The 26128-nt window shown below is 44.6% G+C and overlaps 1 protein-coding gene across 1 annotated transcript; it reads left to right on the top strand.

Moving 5' to 3' along the window:
- Positions 1 to 875: 875 nt before the first annotated feature.
- Positions 876 to 17945, top strand: NIPAL4 (NIPA like domain containing 4). The gene is made up of 6 exons (XM_088479018.1): positions 876 to 1040; positions 8025 to 8273; positions 8751 to 8807; positions 14073 to 14163; positions 15510 to 15670; positions 16468 to 17945. The coding sequence occupies exons 1-6, from the start codon at positions 1007 to 1009 to the stop codon at positions 17079 to 17081; spliced, it is 1206 nt and encodes a 401-aa protein (XP_088335144.1). The 5' UTR covers positions 876 to 1006; the 3' UTR covers positions 17082 to 17945.
- Positions 17946 to 26128: the final 8183 nt, after the last annotated feature.

Below are 26128 nucleotides of genomic sequence, written 5' to 3'. Positions count from 1 at the left end.
AGCATTTTGGTGTCACCCCCTCCGAGGGTCATACACAGCACGACCCGCACCCCAATGGTGATGCCACTGAGTTGTCCCATACATCTGGGCAGATGTATAGGGGCCTTAACAAAACAGGTCATAGGTGTTTATGTATGTATTATTTGTTAAAGCTTATGGAACGGTATTTTAGTGTCGTTTTGGGAAAGCATTTTTAGTGCTTTAGATATGTGACCTATAAACCGATCAGACTTAAAAAGACCCTGGGAAAAACTGCTGTGACAGCTCGCTACCAACATCCGCTATCTCCAATGAACAGGGCTGCCATTAGTGGGACTGTCGGGAGAGAGAGTGGCATATCAGCGGTGTGGAGTGCACAGTGTATTTGGCCCCCTGCCACAATTACAGCTGCCCAGAGCATCTTAAAGACGCCTTGGGCACTGCTGCACTTCCAGGTGCTGGTGACCCTGTCCTCTTATCCACGACATCATGACGTCATGGGCAAAGGGCGCTTAGAGCCCGTGTTACGGCTCTGTATGTGTATATATATATATATTTGTGTGTGTGTGTACCTCTACAACCATTCCATTGGCCCTTGAATCTGGTGCATATGACACCCTTGAAGAGCTGGTTGCATTATTATGGGCGCATAATCCTCCTCTCCCCACACTTCTTGTTTGCAAACAAGGCTCCTGACAGCAGATAGTAGAGGTAGGCCATTGAGGCAGATGGGTGCAAAACCAAAGCATTCTTCTGCCTGCATTATGTATGCTCTGTAAATGACCCCCAGTGAATAATAGTGATTGGGTTGAAAGCTTAGTGGGATGAAACAGAGTGAGAAGTGATACTGCTCTATAGAAGGTGTGTGTAACCTATTTATAGGGAGGAGTCAGCAAACACTATAGACTGTGCAACTTCCCCCTTATCAGCTGAGGGAGCAGTATGGTCAGATTTAAACCTGGCCTGTGAGAGTGTTGCACCTGGAATGTGCACTGCCTGATAATAACCCAGTGACTGTCATTGCTACATGGCTGCTTCATCTAACCACAAATGTGCCAATGGTGAGTATTGCTACAGGCCACTGAGCCACAGAATCCTGTAAATACAGTTTGAATGATTAATTTCCTATGACTCCATGCACACACTTTAGTTATTAATTTGTAGTTAGAGGTGGGGTTTATTGTTTGTCAAATATTTTATTTAGATGTGTAAAGTTTGGGGCCTTTTTATGTGCAAACCTTTTTTTTCTGGTTTTCTTAAGCTTTTAATATTTTTATCTAGTAAATTCTACTGAAATCCCGCTCCTGTTCTGATCTAGTCATAACCCAGAGAAAATGCTGCATCTTCACGTTATCATGTTTTTATTTCCAAATAACATGGTAACACAGGAAACAATTTTGTCAAACAATCTGTATCCTATAACCACTGTACAGAAAAGACTGAACTGTATATTTATTATCACTGGTGCTCTTTGTATCATGTCTAATACATACACGACTAGTTCTTGTAGTAATTGTGTCTTTGTTGTGGGCAGTAGTAGGATTGACCTGTGCTGACCTGTGTTATGGGAAGAAGTTGTCGGGTGGGTTTTCTTTATTTGTCTTTTGAATTGTTTTCTAATTGTCTCTGACCAACACAACACCTGGTAACCTGAGTCTGGCTTTGTCTGAGCTGCCTGGGATAATACACATTCCAGAGCGTGACTCTTTATTTTAGCTACTTTAAAATTATATGAACATTCTATCTTCTCCTATTATTTTGCATGGTCTAACCTCATCATTGGAAAAACCTGTCATTAGTTACAGACTAAAGTGCATCTGTGCTATACTAATTGCCAACACAAGCCATTGATCGTTGCAGATTTTGAACAGACTACACAATGCACAATAGAGAAGGTTGATCATTCCCAAATACATTGAGGCAGTGGCTCCAAAACTTTCTTGAATCACTATATGCCCTAGAACAGAGGTTCCCAAACTCAGTCCTCAAGGCACCCCAATGTCCAGGTTTTAAGGATATCCATGGTTAAGAACAGATGGTTAAATCAAAAGACTGGGGTACTAGTTAATACCCCTTTTACACCGGAGCTAAAACCTGGGTTTTTGAAGGGTTAACCTGGGCAGCTCCCTGGTGTAAAAGGGGAGAGAGTTGGATCGCCGGGTCGAGTGACCCGGCAATCCAACCCAGGTAACTAGCAGGGTTTAACACGGGCGTAGCCCGTGAAACCCTGCTGTGAGAACAGCGCACTCCGGGTCACGATGACCTGGAGTGCGCTGCTAGCCGGCCGATTGGTCTGGCTTCAGTGGCGCTTGGAGGTGACGTCATCTCCAAGCGACCACTTTCACTCCGCAAAAGCCGGGTCTATGCAGACCCGACTGCGGTGTGAGCGGCGCTGACTCGGGAATATCCCGGGTCTGATCCGGATAGGAACTTTGTTCCAACTCCGGGTGAGACCCGGAATTTAGGTGGAAAAGGGGTATGTCACTTGTGCCCAAGCATGGTTATCCTTAAAACCTGGACCGTTAAGCTGGCCATACACCAGACCAACTTTCCTCCAAACATCCAACTAGTTGGTTGGAATGAAAATCTGGTATTTCATGGGAGCAAATGACGATTAGCAATTTGCTCCTAAACCAGAGGTCCCCAAACGCGGTCCTCAAGGCTCCCCAACAGTCCAGGTTTTGGAGATATCCATGGTTGAGCACAGGTGTTTAAATTGACTGAGGTACTAATTAGGTCACCTGTGCTCAACCATGGATATCTATAAAACCAGAACTGTTGGGGAGCCTTGAGGACTGCGTTTGGGAACCTCTGACCTATACACCAGAAAAACACGAAAAAGGTTGTTAAGGCAAATTGGTTAAATCTGTTTTATTTAAAAAACTTGTCTGAACAACAGCTTTCATCTGTTTTCCGGTGTTTTGGAGCAAATTGCTGATTGTAATTTGTTCCCATTCATTACCAGATATTCATTCCAACTAACTAGTTGGAGGAAAGTTGGTCTGGTGTATGGCAAGCTTTATGGTGCCTGAGGCAGTGGCATCATGAGGGGGGTGCGGGCCGCACCTGGGTGTCACCTTCGGAGGGGGTGACTCCAAAATGCCAGCTCCTCTGCGGTGACAGCAGCCAGGTCCTGCAGTGTGATATTCTCCTGACAGCCCATCTCCGGCGATGCTGGGCTACCCCAGGAGTGAAATCAGCGGGATCCCTCGCTAGCCCATGCCATGCATCGGGTGTCACCAGACCCAGTGACGCCTCTGGCTTGAGGGCTGAGTTTGGGAACCTCTGCCTTAGAGTATCAGAATGTTTTCATGACACCCCTAGGCCAAAAGTGTTGTGCTTACCAAAAGAAAAATGCGCAAGAAAAGAATCCCAGGCTCTTGGGATGGCCATCAACCATTGATGGCTAGAAATCAATGATGGTCGCCAGTCGATGTCAAATAGTTTTACCATGGATGGCGGTTTCCCACCATCGATGGTAGGTGTGAGCGCAATTTCTTTTCCCCCCCTGACACATACTATGTGTATCGGTGACTCGCTCTATTGCTTACTTGACAGACTCAGCTGTCAGTCAGTAGCCCTTCAACACCCCCAGCTCCGGCTCTTACACACAGTGTGTCAGGAATCAGGATGGCGATTGAGACTCCTCCCCTGAGCCCTGCCCACGTGTCAGAAGTTGAACGAAGCTGCCCGGCTGCCACATATGCGCAAAAGAAACTGCACAACTGCACTGGCAGTCTCTACTGCACATGTGCAAATCTTAGATGGTCTAAAAAACCATTGATGATATAGAACCACATATTTTATTATCATCAATAGTTCATGCCGCCATTGATGGCAGCCGCATTGATGGCCATCCCTAAGAGGTGCTAATAAAAATAGTTTTGTAAATTGTGCTTTCCTGTCATCCTTAGGTTCAGTTCTATGGTGGTGGACAGAGTTGCGTTTGTTTATCCACATATTTTATTATTGTCAAAACCCAGTGATGCTGGCTGCCAATCACATTGATCATAAATAATATTATTTGGTAACCTGCGCACCCAGTTTGGGAACCAATGCATTAAGTAAAAGTAACATGCTTCATTGGCACGCTGAAGGAGTACATTCTTACCACCTACTGAGTGACCCTGTACAAGTAGCAGAACAGGAATGTTTATTAACAAAACATTATCTGAATATACCTGGCTAGATCGCACATGCATTTAAAACGAAAAGAGAAGGGACACTACTGTACCAGGGGGAGATTCAGTTCTCTGCAATTTTTGTCTTGTCCTCTAGAATAATGTACAGTAACAATTATCATTCACCATCTATGGGGAGCGAGGAAGAACTAGTGATATTGCTTTCCACGATGTGCCAAGCCGCTAACTGAATTGCACCCAAAGTGCCAGCTCTGACTGATCCGGAGGTACTTCCGTCATTGCTTAGAATTGAATCTTCCCTTAAGGATGTGAAGTCAACAAGGGGTAGATTTATCAAGCCGGTTTTCATAAAATTATGCAGTTTCTGCATTATATTATGGATTAAGTGTTAATTAAATTTTTTTTATATGTAGTGGAAATTATAATGTTAAAAATTATTATTCCACTTACGACCAGGATTGGTAATAATCGCGCCACTGCCGAGATTATTAATACGGGGTTTTCAGAATGATATTGAAGCAAGACCCTGAACTCATGTTCAGGGCCGGTGCAAGGTTTCTCGGCACCCTAAGCAAAACTGCAGCCTACTGAGATGCCCCCCACCACCGCCACCAATACCCACTTTCAAACCCATCAAGTGAAAGTGAGAAGGCATCATCTTGGTTCCGCAGCCACCACCTGCATTTAGTACAACAAGAATTTCTCTCTCTCAGACACATCCTTAATATTGTGATGAGCAGACTGTGGCGCCCCCCATATACTGGCGCCCCTAGTCAGCTGCCTAAAGGTAGAGCCGGCCCCGCTCATGTTACTTCTGATATTTTTACTATGCAGTTCAAGGTGTTCTTATTATTCCTTACAAAACAAAAATCTTCCTAATGTTATAATCGCACTCCCTACCCCAGTCCTATTCTATCATCAATATGCAGCAGTTGTGTAACTTATAATATTGCAAGTTACTTTCCTGGCATATTGGAGGAGTCTTGACTTTCACATTTGTGAAAGACTCCTCCTGGGCGAATCCGACACTGCGCACGCACACCGTTATATTCGGGAACTGACCGGAGGTTGCAGGATAGGGATCATAACATCCCTCTCCTGCGAGATTGCCTCCATATGATTAAAGCAGTTTACACCATCTGAGCATGGTGTAAATTGCTCTTACAGTTTTATAGGGCCAAACCCCTTAAAAAGGATAATAATGGTGACTGCGATATACAGTACAGCACTAATGAGCTTTCTTCAGGAGTTTTCTGTCATTCGTACATAGCAGGAATATATAGAATGATGCAGAAACGGCTGTTGCTGCATCATTTTATGAAAAATGAGCTTGATAAATAGGCCTTTTAGTGTTGCTATTATTTTTACAAAGCACCAACTCCTGCAATAGTAAGTATTTACAGAAGTTTATTCTACATGTTAATGAAATGTGTTCTCTGTACAAAGATCCTGCTAATCTCTGTCAATGGTCCTAGAAGCTCATAGCCCTCTCTGAGTGCTATAATAGCCACTTACTCACATACTGTGACCATGGTCAAATATTTATAATGGTATACAGGGCATAGTTGCCGACATTCAGCTCCCTCCTTCCGGGGGCGTGGCCGAGCACTGACTCTGCATGGGGGCCATGGGCATGGCAGCGCAATTGCATCTTTGTGGCCCTGCCCCCTCTTCACATTGCTGAAATTAAAGACATTGTGAAGTGGGGGGGCGGAGCCACGATGACGCGAGTTAGCGCAAATTGCGTCATCGGGCCCCCTGCGGGGGATTTCTAGTTGGGGGGGGGGGGGCAGGCGGCAGCCAGGAGGCTTGCCTGCTTTTCCAGGGGGGTCGGGAGGCTCCCGAAAAATCGGGAGGGTAGGCAAGCCTGATACAGGGTTATTTGTCTGGAAAAATTGTTTCAGGAACTGTGGGTGGAGCTATAGAAAGACAAAATAAAATTTTATATATATATATAATATATATATATATATATATATATATATATATATATATATATATTATATTATATTATGCACTCAAAAGGGCCTTTAAAATAAAACTTCATATGGAAAATACTTTTTGGCCCAGGACATTACGCATACATGTCTACCCTCCCGGTTTTCGCGGGAGGCTATTGATTTTTCGGGTAACCCCCCCATACCCCCGGAAGGGTAGGCATTTCTCCCGCATTCTGCCCACTTCCTAGTGAAGTGGGGAGAACTTCCGCGGCGAAGGGGGGGCGGGGCTTAATAATGTGAATATCCATGAATCGCCCCCATCGCGATCAACCGGTTTCTCCTCCCTGGGTTCTCCCGGGGAGGAGATAGGAAAAAGTAGGCATATATGCATTAATTTAGTTAATGAGTTTCAGAAACTGAAGATGATGCTTGTTCCTGCTGAAAAATAGCCCTGATGGTATATAGTATTCATTCTAGCACCCTGCACCTGTCGCAACCTGTGCAGTTCCTCTTTCCTGCCTGGTGCTTCTAGCACACTCTGGTCTGTTTCTGAGCAGTTTGTTGCAGCAGCTGAGTGTGCAAGAAGCACCAGAGCAGAGAGTGACACCCCAGGCAGGAAAGTGGAACTGCATGGCTTGTGACAGGTGCAGGGTGCTAGAATTTACATTGGTATATATTCCCCTATAACTGTGCTGCTTGTTTGGTTAGCTCTTTCAATTCCTATTTTTTTTTATATGCTTGTATGTTTTGAAAAGAATAAGGGGTCTCCTGCCCCCCCATCCCCTTTCCTTCTTCTAGATCAGTGGTTCTCAAACTCAGTCCTCAGGAACTCACAGATGTCATGTTTTCCAGGTCACCCAGCAGGGACACAGGTGTATTCATTACTCACTGACACATTTTAAAAGATCCACAGGCGGAGCTAATTATTTCACTGATTCTGTGAGGAGACCTGCAAAACATGAGCTGTTTGGTGTCCTGAGGACCAAGTTTGAGAACCTGTGTTCTAGATAAAAGCTAAAATTGAAATGGCTGGAAAATCAATATTAAAGTGAAACCGGAGGTGTCGGGTGACCTGTTTGCTATGACATCGACTGCTATTAAATCTGGCCCTGGATTTCAAAATAATTGCCCTAGGGATCCATTATTGGTGAAGACAGACCCTTTTTTTTTATGTATCTGCAACTCTTTGTGAAACTCTTTTGAACAAATTGCTTCATATGTAAGTATCCTAAACTATCCAAACAATTACATTTCAAAATACATTAATAAAATAAAAAAAACAACTTACAAGATGCACATTGTACAATATTTTTTATTTTGTTGTCATTTGAGGCCTGATGGTTATAAGACCCTTATGGTGTGTAGACACAGTACGACTTTTATGGGCGATTTGAACGATATCGTTCATATTATTCACTTTTTTGCAGTCACCAACCTGACAACAACTAACAATGCGCGTTCCCGCATGAACGATAACTATATCTATCTTCTTTCATGCATGCAGGCCAACTTGGACGATTTTGTAATGATTTGCCTGTAATAAGATACTGTATATATTCCAGTGAAGCTATCAACGATATCTATCGGTGTGTACAACCAAAATCGTTTGACCTTCACTACAGAAAGTTGGAGGGAAATCTATCAACAATATCTATGGTTCCGTGTGTATGCAGCATTAAACGGACTACAGATATGTGATATCCCTTTATCAATATTTGCCAGCTTCATAGTTGAAATAGCATTATTTAAACCTGAATATTGGCTCTAGTGTTGCCATAGATCCATACCTCCTATCTGTCCTGATTGTATTTGGGCAAGCTCTGATTTTAAGGGGAAATCCCTGGTTTGTCATGATCCTCACTGCGCCCCCCATGAGTTTTAAGTTCTGTGATGACTATTTTCAGATTTACAACCCCTCCCCCTCCATGGACTACCACCACTGTGTCTGTCTCTCTCTCTGCAGGGACCCTGGTTACCCTGACCTGCCCTTCACGCCAGGTGATCTGCCGGATATTGGGTGAGGCTGATCTGGACAGTTCCATTTACCACAATCTGACTCCTGATACAACCTGGTTCTCCACTGCAAAGACCAACTATCATTTCCTCATTGGATTGGCTCTGGCTGTGTTTTCCAGCATACTCATTGGCAGCAGTGTCATTCTCAAGAAGAAAGGACTCCTTCGTTTGTCTGGGCAGGGAAGGACACGTGCAGGTATCATGTACTGGGCAGAGCATGTTCATTATAGGAAGAACTTTGTGACAGTAAATTCCATGGAAGATGGAAAAGGCTTATAGATAGAACTTGTATGACCTGGTTTGTTTATGTGTAGGATGGGCGGGCTGTGTGGATCTCTGATGCCCATGTAAAATGGATATTGCATGTTCACTGTTGTATGACAAAAACTGAATACATCAATAATGCCAAAACACTTTACACACTGTTTGATCCGTCACCCATTACAGAAGTATCTATACTTCAGAGCTTGGCTGCATTCATATAGTAGGGAAAGTGGGAATTCTAGACTGCTGTGGGACTACACATCCCAGCATGCTTGCTATGCCACAGTTTTAGCATACCCTAACAGCTGGAGTGCCACACATTGCCTACCTCTTCCCTACGCAGTATAATTTGCCAATCCTGTCTCTCTTGTTGCATTTTCATTACCTGGTTATATGCTATTCCTTCTAGGTGCTGGTGGACATGGCTACCTGACAGACTGGTTGTGGTGGGCTGGTCTTCTAACAAGTAAGCTAAAGATACCAACACACACTACTATAATGTAGGGGTGTGCACCGGCCACTTTTCGTGTTTTGTGTTTTGGTTTTGGATCTGGATCTTTCTTCGTGTTTTGGATCTGGATTGGTTTTGCCAAAACCACCCTTCCGTGTTTTGGGTTCTGGGTTTTGTGTTTTGGATCTGTATTTTTTTTTAAAAAAGCATAAAAACAGCTAAAATCACAGAATTTGTAGGTTTTTCTGCTCCTATGCTATTATTAACCTCAATAACCTTAATTTCCACTCATTTCCAGTCTATTCTGAACACCTCACACCTCACAATAGTGTTTTTATGTCCAAAACGTTGCACCGAGGTAGCTGGATGACTATGCTAAGCGACACGAGTGGGCGGCACAAACACGTGACCCATCTAGGCGTGAAACTGCAGTGGCAGACAGGATGGCAGTTTGAAAAACTAGGCCCCAAACTGTACATAATGCAAAGAAAAAAAAGAGGTGCAAGATGGAATTGTCCTTGGGCCCTCCCACCCACCCTTATGTTGTATAAACAGGACATGCACACTTTAACAAACCAATCATTTCAGCGCCAGGGTCTGCCACACAACTGTGGCTGAAATGATTGGTTCGTTTGGGCCCCCACAAAACAAGCTGGCAATTAATGTGTCCCTGCACAAACTGGCTCTATGGAGGCAAGATGTCATCCTCATCCTCCTCATCCACCGATTCCTCACCCTCTTCAGTGTGTACATCCTCATCCTCACAAAGTATTAACTCGTCCCCACTTGAATCCACCACCACAGGTCCCTCTGTACCTTCTGGAGGCTGGTCTCCCTGGAAGAGCTGATAATTCATTTTGATGAACATCATCTTCTCCACATTCTGTGGAAGCAACCTCCTACGCCTTTCGCTGACAAGGTTCCCGGCTGCACTAAACACTCTTTCGGAGTACACACTGGAGGGGGGGCAACTCAGGTAAAATAGAGCCAGTTTGTACAGGGGCCTCCAAATTGCCTCTTTTTCCTGCCAGTACAGGTATGGACTGTCTGCCATGCCTACTTGGATGCTGTCACCGATGTAATCCTCCACCATTCTGTCAATGGTGACAGTATCATATGCAGTGACAGTAGACATGTCAGAAATTGTTGCCAGGTCCTTCAGTCCGGACCAGATGTCCAAACTTGGTCCTGCCTGCCCTGCATCACCGCCAGCGGGTTGCTTAGGATACCTAAGTTTTTTCCTGGCAGCCCCAGTTGCAGGAGAAAATGAAGAAGGAGCCGTTGACGTGTCACGTTCCGCTTCAGCTGACAGTGTGTTCACCAGCAGGTCTTTGCACCTCTGCAGGCTTGTGTCGGCCGGAAAGAGAGACACCACATAGGCTTTAAACCTAGGATCGAGCACGGTGGCCAAAACGTAGTGGTCTGATTTCAACAGATTGACCACCCTGGAATCCTGGCAAAGCGAATGAAGGGCTTCATCCACAAGTCCCACATGCCGAGCGGAATCGCTCCGTCTTAGCTCCTCCTTCACTTTCTCCAGCTGCTTCTGCAAAAGCCTGATGAGGGGAATGACCTGACTCAAGCTGGCAGTGTCTGAACTGACTTCACGTGTGGCAAGTTCGAAGGGCTGGAGAACCTTGCACAACACGGAAATCATTCTCCACTGCGCTTGAGTCAGGTGCATACCCCCTCCTTTGCCTATGTCATAGGTGGATGTATAGGCTTGTATGGCCTTTTGCTGCTCCTCCATCCTCTGAAGCATATAGAGGGTTGAGTTCCACCGCGTCACAACCTCTTGCTTCAGGTGATGGCGGGGCAGGTTCAAGAGTGTTTGCTGGCGCTCCAGTCTTCGGCACGCAGTCGCTGAATGGCGAAAGTGGCCAGAAATTTTTCGGGCCACCCAAAGCGTCTCCTGCACGCCCCTGTCGCTTTTCAGAAAATTCTGCACCACCAAGTTTATTGTGTGAGCAAAACATGGGACGTGCTGGAATTTGCCCAGATGTAATGCCCGCACAATATTGGTGGCGTTGTCAGATATCACAAATCCCCAGGAGAGTCTAAGTGGGGTAAGCCACTGGGCGATGATTTCCCTCAGTTTCTCTAAGAGGTTGTCGGCGGTGTGCCTCTTACTGAAACCGGTGATATACAGCGTAGCCTGCCTTGTAACGAGCTGGCATTTCTGAGATGCTGCTACTGGTGACGCTGCTGCTGTTGCTGCGTAAGGTGATACATCTACCCAGTGGGCTGTCACAGTCATATAGTCCTTAGTCTGCCCTGTTCCACTTGTCCACATGTCCGTGGTTAAGTGGACATTGTGTACAACGGCATTTTTCAGGACACTGAGGACACTTTTTCTGACGTTTCTGTACAGTCTCGGTATCGCCTGCCTAGTGAAGTGGAATCTAGACGGGATTTGGAACCGGGGACACACTACCTCCATCAATTGTCTAAATCCCACTGCACTAATGGCGGATACCGGACGCACGTCTAACACCAACATAGCAGTCAAGGCCTCAGTTATACGTTTTGCTTCAGGATGACTGCTGTCGTACTTCATCCTCCTCGCTAAGGACTGTTGGAGGGTCAATTGTTTAGTAAAAGTAGTGGTGTTCCTACTTCCTCTCTGGGATGATGAACGACTCCCAGCAGCAGCAACAGCAGCAGCGGCAGCAGTAGGCGTAGCAATGCAGGATCCTCCAGAGGAATCCCGGATAGGAGAGTCAGTCATGCCAGTGACATGGCCTGCAGGACTACTTCCGATCCTGACTAAGGAGGAAATTGACGAGGAGGGAGTTGACGGTGTGGTTTGCAGGCGCTTGGATACAACAGGACAACGGGATTTAGGTGTCCCTGGACTGCTTACGGTCTTAGCCAAAGTTTCTGAACTTGACAGTAACTTTTTATGAACGCGCTGCAGGTGCCGTATAAGGGAGGATGTTCCTAGGTGGTTGACGTCCCTACCCCTACTTATTTCACCTTTACATATGGTACATATGGCAAGACAGTTGTTGTCCGGATTTGGATAGAAATATTGCCAGACCAAAGAGGTGGAATGTTTGGTCTTCTGCCCAGGCATGACCGTGATGGGCTTTTTCATCCCACGGACAACAACTGTCTCCCCCGGAGCCTGATTTAAACAAACCACATCACCATCAGAATCCTCCTCGCCAACTTCCTCCTCAGCGCCAGCTACACCAGTATCCTCATCCTGTTGTACTTCAACAGTGACATCTTCAATTTGCATATCAGCAAGTGGACTGTGGGTGCTCCTTTCAGCACTTGCAGGGGGCGTGCAAATGGTGGAAAGAGCCACCTCTTCCCGTCCAGTGCTGGGAAGGTCAGGCATCGCAACCACCACCACACTTGGACTCTCCTTGGGGATTTGTGATATCTTCTTAGAAAGCACAGTTCTTCGCTGTGCTTTTGCCAGCTTAACTCTTTTGATTTTTTTAGTGGGAGGAGGGCTTCCATCGTCATGTGAAGCTGAACCACTAGTCATGAACATACTAGGGATCGACCTTAGCCGTTCCTTGCCACTCCGTGTCTTAAATGGCATATTGGCAAGTTTACGTTTCTCTTCAGCTGATTTAAATGTCTTTTTCAAGGTCATTTTCCTGAACTTTGCCATTTGGGATTGTATGTGCCCTCTACTATGACATTGGGCATCGGCCTTGGCAGACGACGTTGATGGCATGTTATCGTCTATGTCATGACTAGTGGCAGCAGCTTCAGCACTAGGAGGAAGTGGTTCTTGATCTTTCTCTATTTTATTTTTATCGGAGAAAGTTTGGTCCTCCATTTATGTTATATCGATTTGATATATACGTGCGGCTAAACACAGAAAATAATTTTTTTTTGGTTTGGACTGGAGTGTACTTTCGGGGGTTACAGCACCCTTTAACGGTCAAGCCAGCCGGCCCTTTACTTATGACACAGGCGCACGCTTGGCACTACTTTGTTGATGCACGTGCGGCTACTGCGCACACAATTCACAAACAGAAAATAATTTTTTTTTTGGTTTGGACTGGAGTGTACTTTGGGGGTTACAGCACCCTTTAACGGTCAAGCCAGCCGGCCCTTTACTTATGACACAGGTGCACGCTTGGCACTACTTTGTTGATGCACGTGCGGCTACTGCGCACACAATTCACAAACACAGAAAATAATTTTTTTTTGGTTTGGACTGGAGTGTACTTTCGGGGGTTACAGCACCCTTTAACGGTCAAGCCAGCCGGCCCTTTACTTATGACACAGGCGCACGCTTGGCACTACTTTGTTGATGCACGTGCGGCTACTGCGCACACAATTCACAAACACAGAAAATAATTTTTTTTTTGGTTTGGACTGGAGTGTACTTTGGGGGTTACAGCACCCTTTAACGGTCAAGCCAGCCGGCCCTTTACTTATGACACAGGCGCACGCTTGGCACTACTTTGTTGATGCACGTGCGGCTACTGCGCACACAATTCACAAACACAGAAAATAATTTTTTTTTTGTTTGGACTGGAGTGTACTTTCGGGGGTTACAGCACCCTTAACGGTCAAGCCAGCCGGCCCTTTACTTATGACACAGGCGCACGCTTGGCACTACTTTGTTGATGCACGTGCGGCTACTGCGCACACAATTCACAAACACAGAAAATATATTATTTTTTTAGCACTTGGGGGGAGCACCCCTGATGGACAGAGCACCCCCTGGACAACACTACAGCACTCCTTTAGGACTGGGACACTGCACAGGACTTTGGAGTGGACACAGCCCCTATGGAGAACTGACTGCACAACACAGTCCAGCCAGCCCCTATGGACTTTGAAGTAGTGGACACAGCCCCTATTAACAACAGCAGCACAGCACAACACAGCCAGCCCCTATGGACTTTGAAGTAGTGGACAACAGCAGCACTACACTACACTACACTACACTACACAGCCCTAACTCCCACCCTCCCTCTTCACTGTCCACAGCCGAGTGAGAAAATGGCGCCGACGCGGGTACCTTATATAGGATCCAAAACCCGCGAGACTCGGAAGGCGGGATGATGACGTTTTGCCTCGATTTCAGATCCGAGTCAGGCGGGAAAAGTCGAGCCGGACTCGGATCGGGGGGGCTCGGGGGGGTTCGGATTTCAGAAATCCGAACCCGCTCACCCCTACTATAATGCAATGTTTCTCTCGTTTACTGCCTTGTTGTGGGCGCACTCCTGTGTGATCAGTGCTCTGGCTTATTTTGTATCTCTCCTTTTGTATTGATTTTAAGTTGATTGTATCCTCTAATTTCAGTGGGAGGTGGAGAAGGTGCAAATTTTGCTGCCTATGCCTTTGCACCAGCTACCATCGTCACACCGCTGGGGGCTCTCAGTGTCCTGATCAGGTAGTGTCCTACACAGGGAATGACTGTTATCGTACTAACTGTAAAACTCCAGTCCTCAAGTAACCCCAACAGGTCATGTTTTCTGGATTTCTTTAATCAGGCACAGGTGATCTATTTGGCTGAGTCAGTAATTTATTCTAGATGAGTATAAATCCTGAAAACATTACCTGTTGGTGTACTTGAGGACTGGAGTTGAGAACCACTGCTATAACTGATTCCAGTATTTGTTTGAATAGAGAAATAGGGGGAAATGTACTAAGCTCTGGAAAGTGATATAAATTGGAAAGTGATAAACTATCAGCCACTCAGCTCCTAACTGTCATGTTACAGGCTGTGTTTGAAAAATGACAGTTAGGAGCTGATTGGTTAGTAGTTTATCACTTTCCAGAGCTTAGTACATCTGCCCCATAGTATCATTACCGAGCACAACACTCCTCTCCCAGCACAGATCACAGCACCCAGAACCCCTCTCCCAGCACAGCACCTTAACCAAGCACAGCACCCTTCACCTAGCACAGATTACAGCACCTCCTCACTCATCTCCCAGGACAAAACCCATCTTCCAGCTCAGCACCCTTCACGTAGCACCCGGCCCTCACCCAGCACAGCACCTTGCTCTCCCAGCACAGCATGATGGCTCCCCTCACCTGACCCAGCATCCCTATTCCAGCATGGCCCCCCTTTCCCAGCACAGATCACAGAACCCATCACCCCTTACCCAGCACAGCACTTCCCTCGCAAAGCATGGTGTCAGTACCCACATTCACCCAACACTGCTCTCCCAGCTGAGCACCCCCCTCCCAGCAGTGAGCACCACCGCACCCCTGCCAATGCTCTCCCAGTTCCAGACTTGCTTTACTTGAGCGCAGCCTGCAGAGCCGCCCACCGACTGGAGGTACAGCAATTAGCTTGGTTCAGGCTGGAAGGCCGCGTCCCGGTGCATGCCACCATCCAGGTGCCCCGCCCTCGCAAACCACCGCCGGCTGCCCGCTCACTGTTTGCTGCTGCTGAGCCCAATCGTGGATGCTGGCCAGCGGCAGTAGCAGCTTCCAGAGTCTCTGTCCAGTCGGCAGTAGGTGTTCCTGCCAAGCCTGCCCCAAACATCCACTGGCCCTAGGCGGGCTTGGGTGCCCCTACGGATTTGCTTAGTTTGCCTTGGGTCGGCTTGTCCTAATTATGTCCTCTCTGTACTGTCTGACTGTACCTTTTTCTCATCTCTCGGCCACCTTTTGGCATATATCTCATGGAACAAGAAGTCTGACGTGTTGATGATTTCCTATACATAAGTTTGTTGTACAATTTTTCTGTTGTTAAAACCATGGAAATGTTTCTGTTCTCTCATGCAGCGCTGTGATGTCCTCTTATCTGCTGGGGGAACGCTTAAACATCTTGGGGAAGTTAGGTTGTGCACTCAGCGTGTTAGGGAGCACTGTTCTGGTTATCCACTCCCCTGAGGAGCAAGAAGTGAACACTTTAGAAGACATGACTTCAAAGCTTAAAGATCCAGGTATGAGAGCTCATCGGGCACACTGGGAACAGAGGGCTATACCCGCAGGCTCCTCTTTATTTGTGTGTACAGAGATGAATTTGGCTACCATGATGATCAATCGCCTTTTTTTTTTTTTTTTTTAAATGATTTGTTTGACTGTCTATTGATGTGAAAGTGGTTTTTGAACTTGCAGATGGGAGTTGCTAGTGTTTTTGTGATATATATATATATATATTTTTTTTTTCTTCCAACTTTTTACAAACTTGTATTAAACATCATTATAGAGATGCGTCAATATACCAAAAAGTACTCTAGTCACTTATTTGCTGAAACCCATGCTGGCTATCATTTTTCCATCGTAAAAGTTGCAAAAATCAACCATTTGACCCCATATTACAGCCTCCATTATTTTACTTCTAGACTTATAGCCTCCTACATTGTCATGCTATCTTCTTTCCCCTCTTTTTGGGGCACAGGATGATTTCCCACTCTTTAATTAACATCAAAGCAGAGTTAACGTGATAATGCCTGTGACTTGTTATTTGCTGTGACTGGTGACATCCTGTCCGAAATAGCGCCCCAGAATGCCTAATGAATGGCACTCCGGTGGTATGCACTGCGGATCATAGTGCGAGGAGGACATACAAATTGTACACAGAGGGTCCTTGTGGGAGTCTAACCCATGACCCCTGTGCTCCTGAGTGCATACTTTTCATGGAAGAACCTGCATAAAGTATGCACTTTTTTTTTTTTTTCTCAGTTCGATATCTACTGTATAGTTCTAAGACTAAAACATGCTTTTGTCCATTCCACAGGCTTCATCATATACATCAGTGTGCTGCTCCTCTGCTGCTTAGTCCTAATCTTCATTCTCTCACCTCGTTTTGGCTACACAAACATTCTAGTGTACCTGGCAATTTGTTCCCTGTTGGGTGCCTTCTCCGTGTCTTCCGTGAAAGGCTTGGGCATAGCCATAAAGGGTCTAATTGACGGCCTGCCTGTTGTCCAGCATCCTCTGCCTTGGATCCTCATACCTATCCTGGTTGTATCAGTTGTTACCCAGGTCAACTATCTCAACAAATCCCTGGACGTGTTCAACACTTCCCTGGTCTTTCCAATTTACTACGTCCTGTTCACATCGGTCGTCATTGCTACGTCTCTCATCCTTTTTAAAGAATGGGTGTCTATGTCCCCGCTGGATGCAGTGGGAGCAGTCTGTGGATTTGTCATTATCATCCTTGGCGTTTTCATGCTTCACGCTTTCAATAACCTTGACGTGAGTCTTAAAAGCCTTCAGGAGCAACTGCAAAACCAAACACCCGTTCCCACCCAACAGAGAGCCAAAAAAGAGGACAAGATCACTTTAATAGACAACCTGGAGGCGGAGATCACTGGCAGTATTCCCAAAGTGTTTGTTATTTATACATAACCTGTACTCTAGCACCGTTCCTCCAAAGTAACATAACTTGGTGGCTGTGCTGTTATATGGCTCAATTGGAGGGCTACGTGCGTTACAGAATTCTAAACAATGACTGTTCTCGAAACAAGAGAAACCAACAACTCATCTGATTTATTAAAGAACAAAGATTTACATGAGCTGTGACTCAGAAGTCTGTGGAAGGTGGTCCCAGGGGAATTTTATCATGGATTAAACTTCCCTTCCCTCTGTTGGATGTCTATGATGTTGGGTTGGAGGAGTTCAGTGACTTGAAATAGAATTGTTTAGAAGAGTCTGGACTTCAGTTCCATGTTACACTGCGTACTTCCGGTTATGAAATTGGTATGGTCTGGTGATCGCCCTCTGGATATCGCAATAATGGAACGAGGTTGGGACGTTCCCTTTAAATATATTTTTTACCTTTTTCACGTGTTGGCTAATCTGTGACTATTTTAAAAGTGTTTCTGTCAAATCCTATTTTAAAGTTGTTGTTTTTGTATTTTATTGTTTGCAGTTCATTGGTGATTTCATTATGGATTACTTTCAAACTCTTAGTAATAAGAAAAGCAAGTAGATTCATGGGATGATCTATTGTTACACCTATAATGTCTGTAAACTAGTGAATACAGATTTTATTTAAATTCCCTCCCTTAATGTGGATATTCAAATAAGCGCGAGGGGCGGCTGCTCATGTTGTTTAGTTACAGAGGGGAAAACATTGCTCATACCATCCTATGGGGTGTGAGCAAAAACCTGCGTTATAATAGTGCACAACTTCATGGGTAAGTGAATCACCACCTAAGAGTTAGTTTAGATATTTAGGGGCACATTTATCAAAGCTTGATGTGAGATAAAGTTGTGAAATATATATCACCAACCAATCAGCTCCAAACTATCATTTCTTAAACACAGCCTGCAAAATGTAAGTTAGAAGCCGATTGGTTGGTGATATATATCACAATTTTATCTCACTTCAAGCTTTGATACATATGCCCCTTATAATTAAAGATAAAAATTGGAAATTGATAGAACTGTACTGTGTAAAGTAGAGAGCAGAACAGTGCCCCCTAGTGTATGGCCATTTTAATAGGTTACCACACTGACTGTTTAAACAGGTTGCACAATGTTTTATCAAGCACTGACCTAAACATTTTCAGACATGTTAATCATAAAATGCACTAAAAAACATGTACAGGTATAATACTCTTGTGTTTTGAATTAAGTACAAAATAAAACTTTCGATTCAGTGAACTAGTGTTTAGTACAATCTACCTTCTTTAGTGGAAGATCACCCTTTAACCCCCTTCACTGCTGTGGGGTTTGTCACACTTACGCCGAGACCATTTTCCAATTGTGCAAATACAACATAATCTCTTTTTCGTGAGCAAAGGTGATTATATTGAAACAAAGGGAAAAAAATCTAGCTTTGCTATTCATCCAGCTTTCCAAAATAGTAAAAAGATCTCTACATGTAGATTTTTGCAAAAAGAAAAATCTGCACATGCAAGTTTGTTTTTTTTTTTTTGTTTCTTTCTTTCTTTCTAATTTGCACCATTGTAAACATTTAATTTGTAATGTGTAAAGATAATGTAACAGCCCAACAAGGGTTGGGTACAGGATCCCGGCGGTCAGAATCCCAATGCTGGCATCCCGACAGGGTTAGGATACCAACACTTGTTGGTCATTATGGTAACCCTCCCTCCCTGGTGCCTGAACCTAACCTCTCCCCCTAGTGCCTAAACCTAACCTCCCCCCTCCCCACAACCCCAGTACTTAACGATTCCGGCACAGACATTCCAACTGTCGGGATATTGACTGGATCCCGCCCAACAAGGCCTACCATGTTAAACTAGAAGACCTTACTAGACTTTAGCCACTCCACCATTCTAGGAAAATACAATTTTCAAAGTAATATTTACTCATGTTACAGGCCTGCAATAGAAAAATTGTCTGAAAAATAACTGATTTTTTTTTTTGTATTGGTTTTTAGGTGCTAGTTTCAGAAAACATACTATAAAAGTTCCATCAAGTACCATTTTTTCCCGCAAACTCAAATTTTAATTATTTCCAGAATTGCTGTATTAAGCTTTAAAACAATAATGTAATTATAGTGCTTTAGAACACTTTAAAAAAAAAAAAAAAAAAAAAAATATATATATATATATATATAATATTTCTCATTTGATCAAGTTTTGAACGAGCATTCAAAGAGGGGGTAAGTAATAGGGGGAGGGTTGGGGCTGGCTATTCACTGATTATAATAGGTGCCCTGACTCATCATGAATATATGGTAACATTACAACCTGGAAACAAAAATGTAGAACGGAGAAGTTTGGTTGATCCAGAAAAAGTCCTTCGGCCTCCACTTCTTATCAAGCTAGGATTAATGAAACAATTGGCAAAGGCTCTATCAAAAGGAGAGTGTTTACTATAATTGTGCAACAAGTGAAAGGGTGTTTTTGTCGGTCCAGATATTTGGAAACATATGAAAGTAAGTGTATGAAACAAAAATGGAAACCGTTGCAGAAAAAAGCCTGGGAAGCTTTTAAAGAAATTTCTAGGGAACAATGAGGACAATAACTTTAAGTGTATTGTGGAAGACATACCGATGAAAGACTTGGTTGCACAAGGAGTTTAAAGGTGCACTTCCTTAATTCTCATTTTTTACTATTTCCCTGAAAATCTTGCTGCTGTAAGTGAAGAGCAAGGAGAAAGATTTCATCAAGATATCAATGAGATGGAAAGCAGATCCCAGGGTGGGATGCAGTCTGGATACTGGCAGGCGGGATATCACGACACTGCAAGCCCGACATGGGACTATAGATAGGCATCAAAATCCCTACACCTATCATTAGCCCCACTATGAAATCCCAACACTCGGCATACCGAACTAAGGTAACCCGGGTGTCTTAGGTTCTAGCCGTGGGGTTAGGTTTAGGGACCCCCCCCCCCCCCCCGGAGGGTTAAGGTTAGGCACCACTAGGGGGGGGGTTGGGGTGAGGCACACCCCTGGGAGGGTTAGGTTTAGTGTGCGGGGAGTTAGGCACTAACAGGGGGAGGTTAGGGCATAGGCACCACTAAGGGAGGGGTAGGGTTAGTGTCCTTACCAGCCCCAGTTGGGATTTGCCTCCTTCGGTCTTTTGGTGTCGGTATATGATCAGTCGGCTATTCAGCCACCAGCATTACATGCCGATTCCCTAGGGGAGATGGACCGTTAAAATTATTGCGGACTACTGTTGGATGCTGCACAAAGAAAAGCCGCAAGCTGTCTACAAGAGAAAAAGTACCAAGAAGCTTTGAGGGCAAAAAGGAAAAGGCAGTATCTTTACGTATAAACGTGCATAAAACTTTTTTTTTCTAAATATGTTTGTTTTATGGTTTCAAAAATAAGAAACATACAGTAATATGCACACGGATCAACAGGATAACATCAGCATACAGCGTATCATGGGAAGACACTATCCGCCAGTTATTCCTACCAGCTAATACCCTCTGAACCATCCCTTACATTCCCAACATTTGAGGTTCATGCTGTACACACCTTCCCACCAGTAAGCTTCAGAGTAGCTGTCATTTACTGTCCCCCTGGCCCTCCCTCCAAATTCCTTGGCAACTTCTCTCCTAAGATCTTCCCTCCATTATCCTAGGTCAGTGGTTCTCAAACTCTGTCCTCAGGACCCCACACAGGGCACGTTTTCCAGGTCACCTAGCAGGTGCACAGGTGTATTCATTACTCACTGACACATCTTAAAAGATCCACAGGTGCAGCTAATGATTTCACTTGTGATTCTGTGAGGAAACCTGGAAAACATGCACTGTTTGGGGTCCTGAGGACCGAGTTTGAGAACCTGTGTCTTAGGTGATTTTAATATTCCTATTGACATTCCCACAGAATCCTCTGCCGCTAAACTCCTTACCCTCACCTCTTAATTTGGTCTCTCCCAATGGACCTCATCACCCTCCCATGTGAGTGGGCCCTCACTTGACCTGGTCTTTACTCACGGTTGATATTTCTGATTACTCCAATTCCCCCTCTCTGACCATCACCTTCTCTCTTTTAACTTATCCCTCTCTCCTTCCCCTCCTCTACCTCCTAACGCTACCATTACTAAGCGTAACATTGAGACCACAGGTGTCTCTTTGCCACTTTGAACTCCCTCCTCGCTCTCTGCCCTTGACTTTGGCACCTACTTTACATCTAAAATTGACTCCATATGTGAGGACATCATATCCCAACAGACCAGCACCCCTCCCCATCTGTCTCTCCAACTTTGACATCCTTCTCCCGTTTCTGGAGAGGAAGTCATGGCCCTCATCCCTTCCCTTACCTGTCTCCTTCTGCCTGTTCCCATCTTGCCCACCTCCTCAATCTCTCCCTATCACCTGGCACTGTCCCTTCTGCATTCAAACTTGCCCTTGTCTCCCCCATTCTTAAAAAACTTACCCTTGATCCTAATATACTCTCCAACTACCGACCCATCTCTCTCCTCCCTTTTGCTTCCAACCGCCTTAGCACCTTTCTTTCCTCCCACTCCCTCCTTGACTCATTTCAATCTGGCTTCCGTTCTCTCCGCTCCACTGAAACTGCCCTCACGAAAGTATACAATGACCTCCTTACTGCCAAATCCAGGGATCACTTCTCTCTGCTCATTCTCCTTGACCTCTCTGCTGCATTTGACACTGTAGACCACCCTCTTCTCCTGCAAATCCTTCACTCTCTTGGTGTACGTGGCACTGCCCTCCTACCTCTCTGCTCGTTCCTTCTCTGTCTCTTCTCCCCCACTTTCACTAACAGTAGGAGTTCCCCAAGGTTCTGTTCTTGGACCTCTCCTATTCTCCCCCTATATACGTCCTCTTTAGGTGAACTCATCAACTCTTTTGACCTCCAATATCATCTCTATGCTGATGATACTCAAATCTACCTATCGCCCATGACCTCTCCCCCTAGCTCCTTACCGGTATCTTCAACTGTCTCTGTGCTATCTCTTGATGGATGTTCCAGTGCTTTCTTAAACTTAACATGTCTAAGACCGAGCTGATCATCTTCCCACCCTCTTCCATTACCTCACTTCCCACAATTTCATTATCTATTGATGGAAAAACTATCTCCTCTAGCCCCAAAGTGCGCTGTCTTGGAGTTATCCTAGACTCCTCCCTCTCCTTTAACCCACACATTCAGCACCTCTCGCAGTCCTACCGTTTCCACCTAAAAAATATTTTCAGGGTTAGACCCTTCCTCACCTGGGATGCTACTAAAACCCTCATCCACTTGCTGGTCATCTCCAGATTGGACTACTGTAACCTTCTCCTAACTGGCCTCCCAGTCTCCCACCTCTCTCCACTACAAGTGATCCTCAATGCTGCTGCTCGGCTCATCTTCCTCTCAAGACGTTCTACATCTGCTTTCCTTCTCCTTCAAGCCCTACACTGGCTTCCCTTCACCTTCAGATGCCCTCACCAAATCCTTTCCCACTTACATTTCTGACCTTCTCTCCCTTCACACTCCCGCCTGTCCACTTCGTTCAATAAATGCATGCCGCCTCTCTTGCCAACTAATTACTTCATCCCACTCCTGCCTCCAAGAGTTTGCCCGTGCTACTCCCTACCTTTGTAACTCTCTCCCTATCAGACTCTATGAAAATCTTCAAACGGGCTCACTATTTCATAAAGGCCTTCCAGCTCTCATCCTAACCCACATCATTCTTGCCTCCCTATCTACCCCTTCTGTGTCATGCCTGTCTGCCCCTCCCCTTTAGAATGTAAGCTCTCACGAGCAGGTACCTCTTCCCTCATGTGCTTCTCTTTACATTTTCTTCTACTCTTACAGTCATGTTTCATGCTTTCAACTCTTCTACTCTTACACAGTCATGTTTCATGCTTTCAACTCTTCTACTCTTACACAGTCATGTGTTAGGTGCCACAAGGCACCTAACACATGACTGCTTACTCCCTGCTGCTTATTGTGTTTTCAGCACTTTTGCAGCTATGTATATAAACCATGTCCTTGTCCTGCACTGTAATGTACTAGTTTCTTGTTCACTTATTAGTTTATGTATGGCACTGCGGAACTCTTGTGGTGCATAAAAAATAAATAATATATGTAATTACACGTTTATGTAAAAACTAGACTAAAGTGGATACAAAAACAAATGAACAGATAAACATGGAAAACTAATGCCCATGTCAAGAAGGATTGAAAGCATGAATCCAGAGCACAAAGAAAGGGTGTAGAGAATCTTGAAAACTGAGGGAAAGGGGTAGAGAGAGAGAGAAAAAAGAGGCCTAAGGGGTATATTCACTAAAGTGAGTGTTTTTAGAAGTGATGTTGCCCATAGCAACCAATCAGATTCTAGCTATATTCTAAAAGGTGCTAGGTAAATGTTAAATAGAATCTGATTGGTTGCTATGGGCAACATCTCCACTTCTAAAAACTCTCACTTTAGTAAATCTACCCACTAGTCTAGGTCTCATAAAGAACCTAAGGAAAAAGAAGTATGAAATTCCCAGAGTCAACAGCAGTAGAGGCAAAGAAATGCATGATCACTCTACAACAAGAGGTCTGACAAGCCAGAGGGAAGGGTCCCTGAGGAGTAGTGTTGTTGTACTACAGTCATGCCAAATCATAAGGAAATTATGGGCAGCGTTCGGCAGGTAGGTGGATATTTTCTACATGGCTGCCACACTGCTAGATTTTATTCATAAGTTGAAGACGAGAAGGATTTTTTTTTAACAAAGTCCGAATGGATTTCTATCAATTTGTGCAAAAAACTATTTAATGTTTTTTTTAGAAACGTTTCAACCAGAATACGCATTAAGCTACTTCCCCATATTTTTGCATTCACTCTGTGATAAAACCTTGTGATTTGGTGGTCAAAATTTGAAATCAGCATACAAAAAAAAAACTATAAGAATGTTTCAATTACCTCAATTCAGTAATTGAACATCAGACAATAACACACATTTGAAAGTGTCCCCCAATGTGTGCAGACCAGTATGGAGGAGATTAGGCACAATCTGCCCTCTCACCATCTATGAAAAACATTCTCATAGATGGTGATACTGTATGGTCATACTGTAGCTGCCAAGGGACTCTCCTTTCACGTGTGGGTGCCCCCTCCTGTATTATGGCAATAATGGGAGTGATAGGACATGTAGTGCCCACTTATATGGAAAAACATGCTTTCAGTAGTGCAGGGTAAGGTCTAGTGATCACTACAAGGAGGACACAGTTTGAAATAGGGGAGACCACACAGTTGCAGGTGTCACTGTGGGGGGAGGGGTGATTGGCAACACAGTGCCCTCCTGACCATATATGGAAAATTTACCAATTCTGTAGTGCAGGGTAACGTTGTCTGGTGATCAACAGACAATAAGGGACCCAATCATCTTTCGGAGTGTTCTCTCATTTAGCCATGAGCATTTTACTGATAAAATGGCCACAAACACTTTTCTTCAATTATCGACTTGGGCAGAAGATATTGGCCAAATGGTCCCAATATCATGCAGTGTGTGGGCCTTTTCGATAACCTGACCATATTGGCAACAATTCATGCTTACTTCATCCTCCTTATGGGCAGACATATGCAAACTATTAATCCAGCCTATTGAAAATTGGCAGGTTTTGCAAATAATATGTATAGTGTGTACCACCGATATCGGGAGCTTCCACTTGCAGAAAAATCATACCGCGTGTCTATTTGACTGTAATAGTGTAGTGTGTAACTTCCTTTATCTTTTAACAGTCCTTCAACACTTCACTCTTCTGCAGATTCCCCTTCCAATGCCCAAATCCGCACGAGCATGCGAACTGCATTAAAAAACCAAGATGGGACTTACCTTAGTGTTTTTTAAAATGATGTACAAATTTTATTTAATCTCTTTTACGCATATCAAGACAGCATATGCCAAAGTTTGCCTATCGCTATGCTTGGTCCTGAAACACTTGTTAGTCAAGTTGGCAAACTTGGAAGTATATGCTGCTTTCTATATACCTTTAGGTACACATAGTTGAGATTGTATACTTAAATAACGTGTTTGTTTTTTTTATTAAGGTATGGTGTGCCCCTTCTTGGTTTTCTTTTAATTATATATACATAACCCAAGAGAGTTGTTTATATAGTTTATCTGTTGCAACACAAATTACCTTGTTTACTTATACTTTAGGGTAAGATGCATCAAACCTGTGAGCAAGATAAGGTGGAGTTGCCCATAGTAACCAATCAGCTTCTGTCATTTAGCAGTTTATAAAATGACAGGTAGAAGCAGATTGGTTGCTCTGGGCAACTTCTCCACTTTGAGGTTTGATACCTCTCCCCCTTAATGTTTCCCTTTAAGCTCACATTAATGATGTAGACCCCCATTTACCAACAAAGCATAACCATAATTGTGTGAACGATGCTGTGACAAGCTGAGGTAATCTTAGATTACCACTGTTCGTTAAATGCAGAAATGAGGACATAACCCCTTTAGCGTTCGCGAGAGTGATGCGGTCCCCATTGCCGGCAATAGAGACTCGGTGGTGCCTTTCCGGCTTCGGCGAAGCCTTCCAGGCACTGCCAGATCCCTGTGTCATGCACATGTGCAGACTGACCATCGGGTATACACATAACAGGGGAGTCCCGTAGCTGGCAGTGTTAGGCTGCCAGCAGCCCAGCGGAGGACTTTGTGGGACCTCGCCGGAGGGGCAAGTATTGGTAAATACCAGTGAATTTTTAATTCGTATCACAGTGATAAACGAAAAATACAGCTGCAATTTACGTTCATTGGTAATAGTTTGCCAACTTGTATGCATTGTTACCATGGCAACAAATCACATGGTCATGAGGAAAGCAGAGGCTCTTTGGAACACTCCTTAAATTGGCTATACACCAGAACGATATCATTCCAACTAGTTGGCTGGTTGGAATGCTAATAGTCTAGTGTGTGGGAACAAACTATGATCATCCATTTGCTTCCACACGCTGAAAAACGTCAGGAAGCGGCTGGTCCAACTAGTTGGAAAAATCAAACCTGTTTGATTTTGCCCAACTAGTTGTTCT

The sequence above is a fragment of the Taudactylus pleione genome, unplaced genomic scaffold (genome assembly GCF_031769625.1).
Source record: "Taudactylus pleione unplaced genomic scaffold, aTauple2 ptg000225l, whole genome shotgun sequence".
Taxonomy (NCBI): domain Eukaryota; kingdom Metazoa; phylum Chordata; class Amphibia; order Anura; family Myobatrachidae; genus Taudactylus; species Taudactylus pleione.
The sequence above is the reverse complement of the archived record's forward strand: the minus strand, read 5'-3'. Positions and strand labels throughout refer to the sequence as shown.

Bases quoted from the DNA above. Each gene is read 5' to 3' on its own strand.
- NIPAL4 (XM_088479018.1), top strand. From the start codon at position 1,007: ATGGCTGCTTCATCTAACCACAAATGTGCCAATG. The intron at 1,041-8,024 runs GTGAGTATTGCT...CTCTCTCTGCAG, and splicing joins TAACCACAAATGTGCCAATG to GGACCCTGGTTACCCTGACC. The intron at 8,274-8,750 runs GTATCATGTACT...TATTCCTTCTAG, and splicing joins GCAGGGAAGGACACGTGCAG to GTGCTGGTGGACATGGCTAC.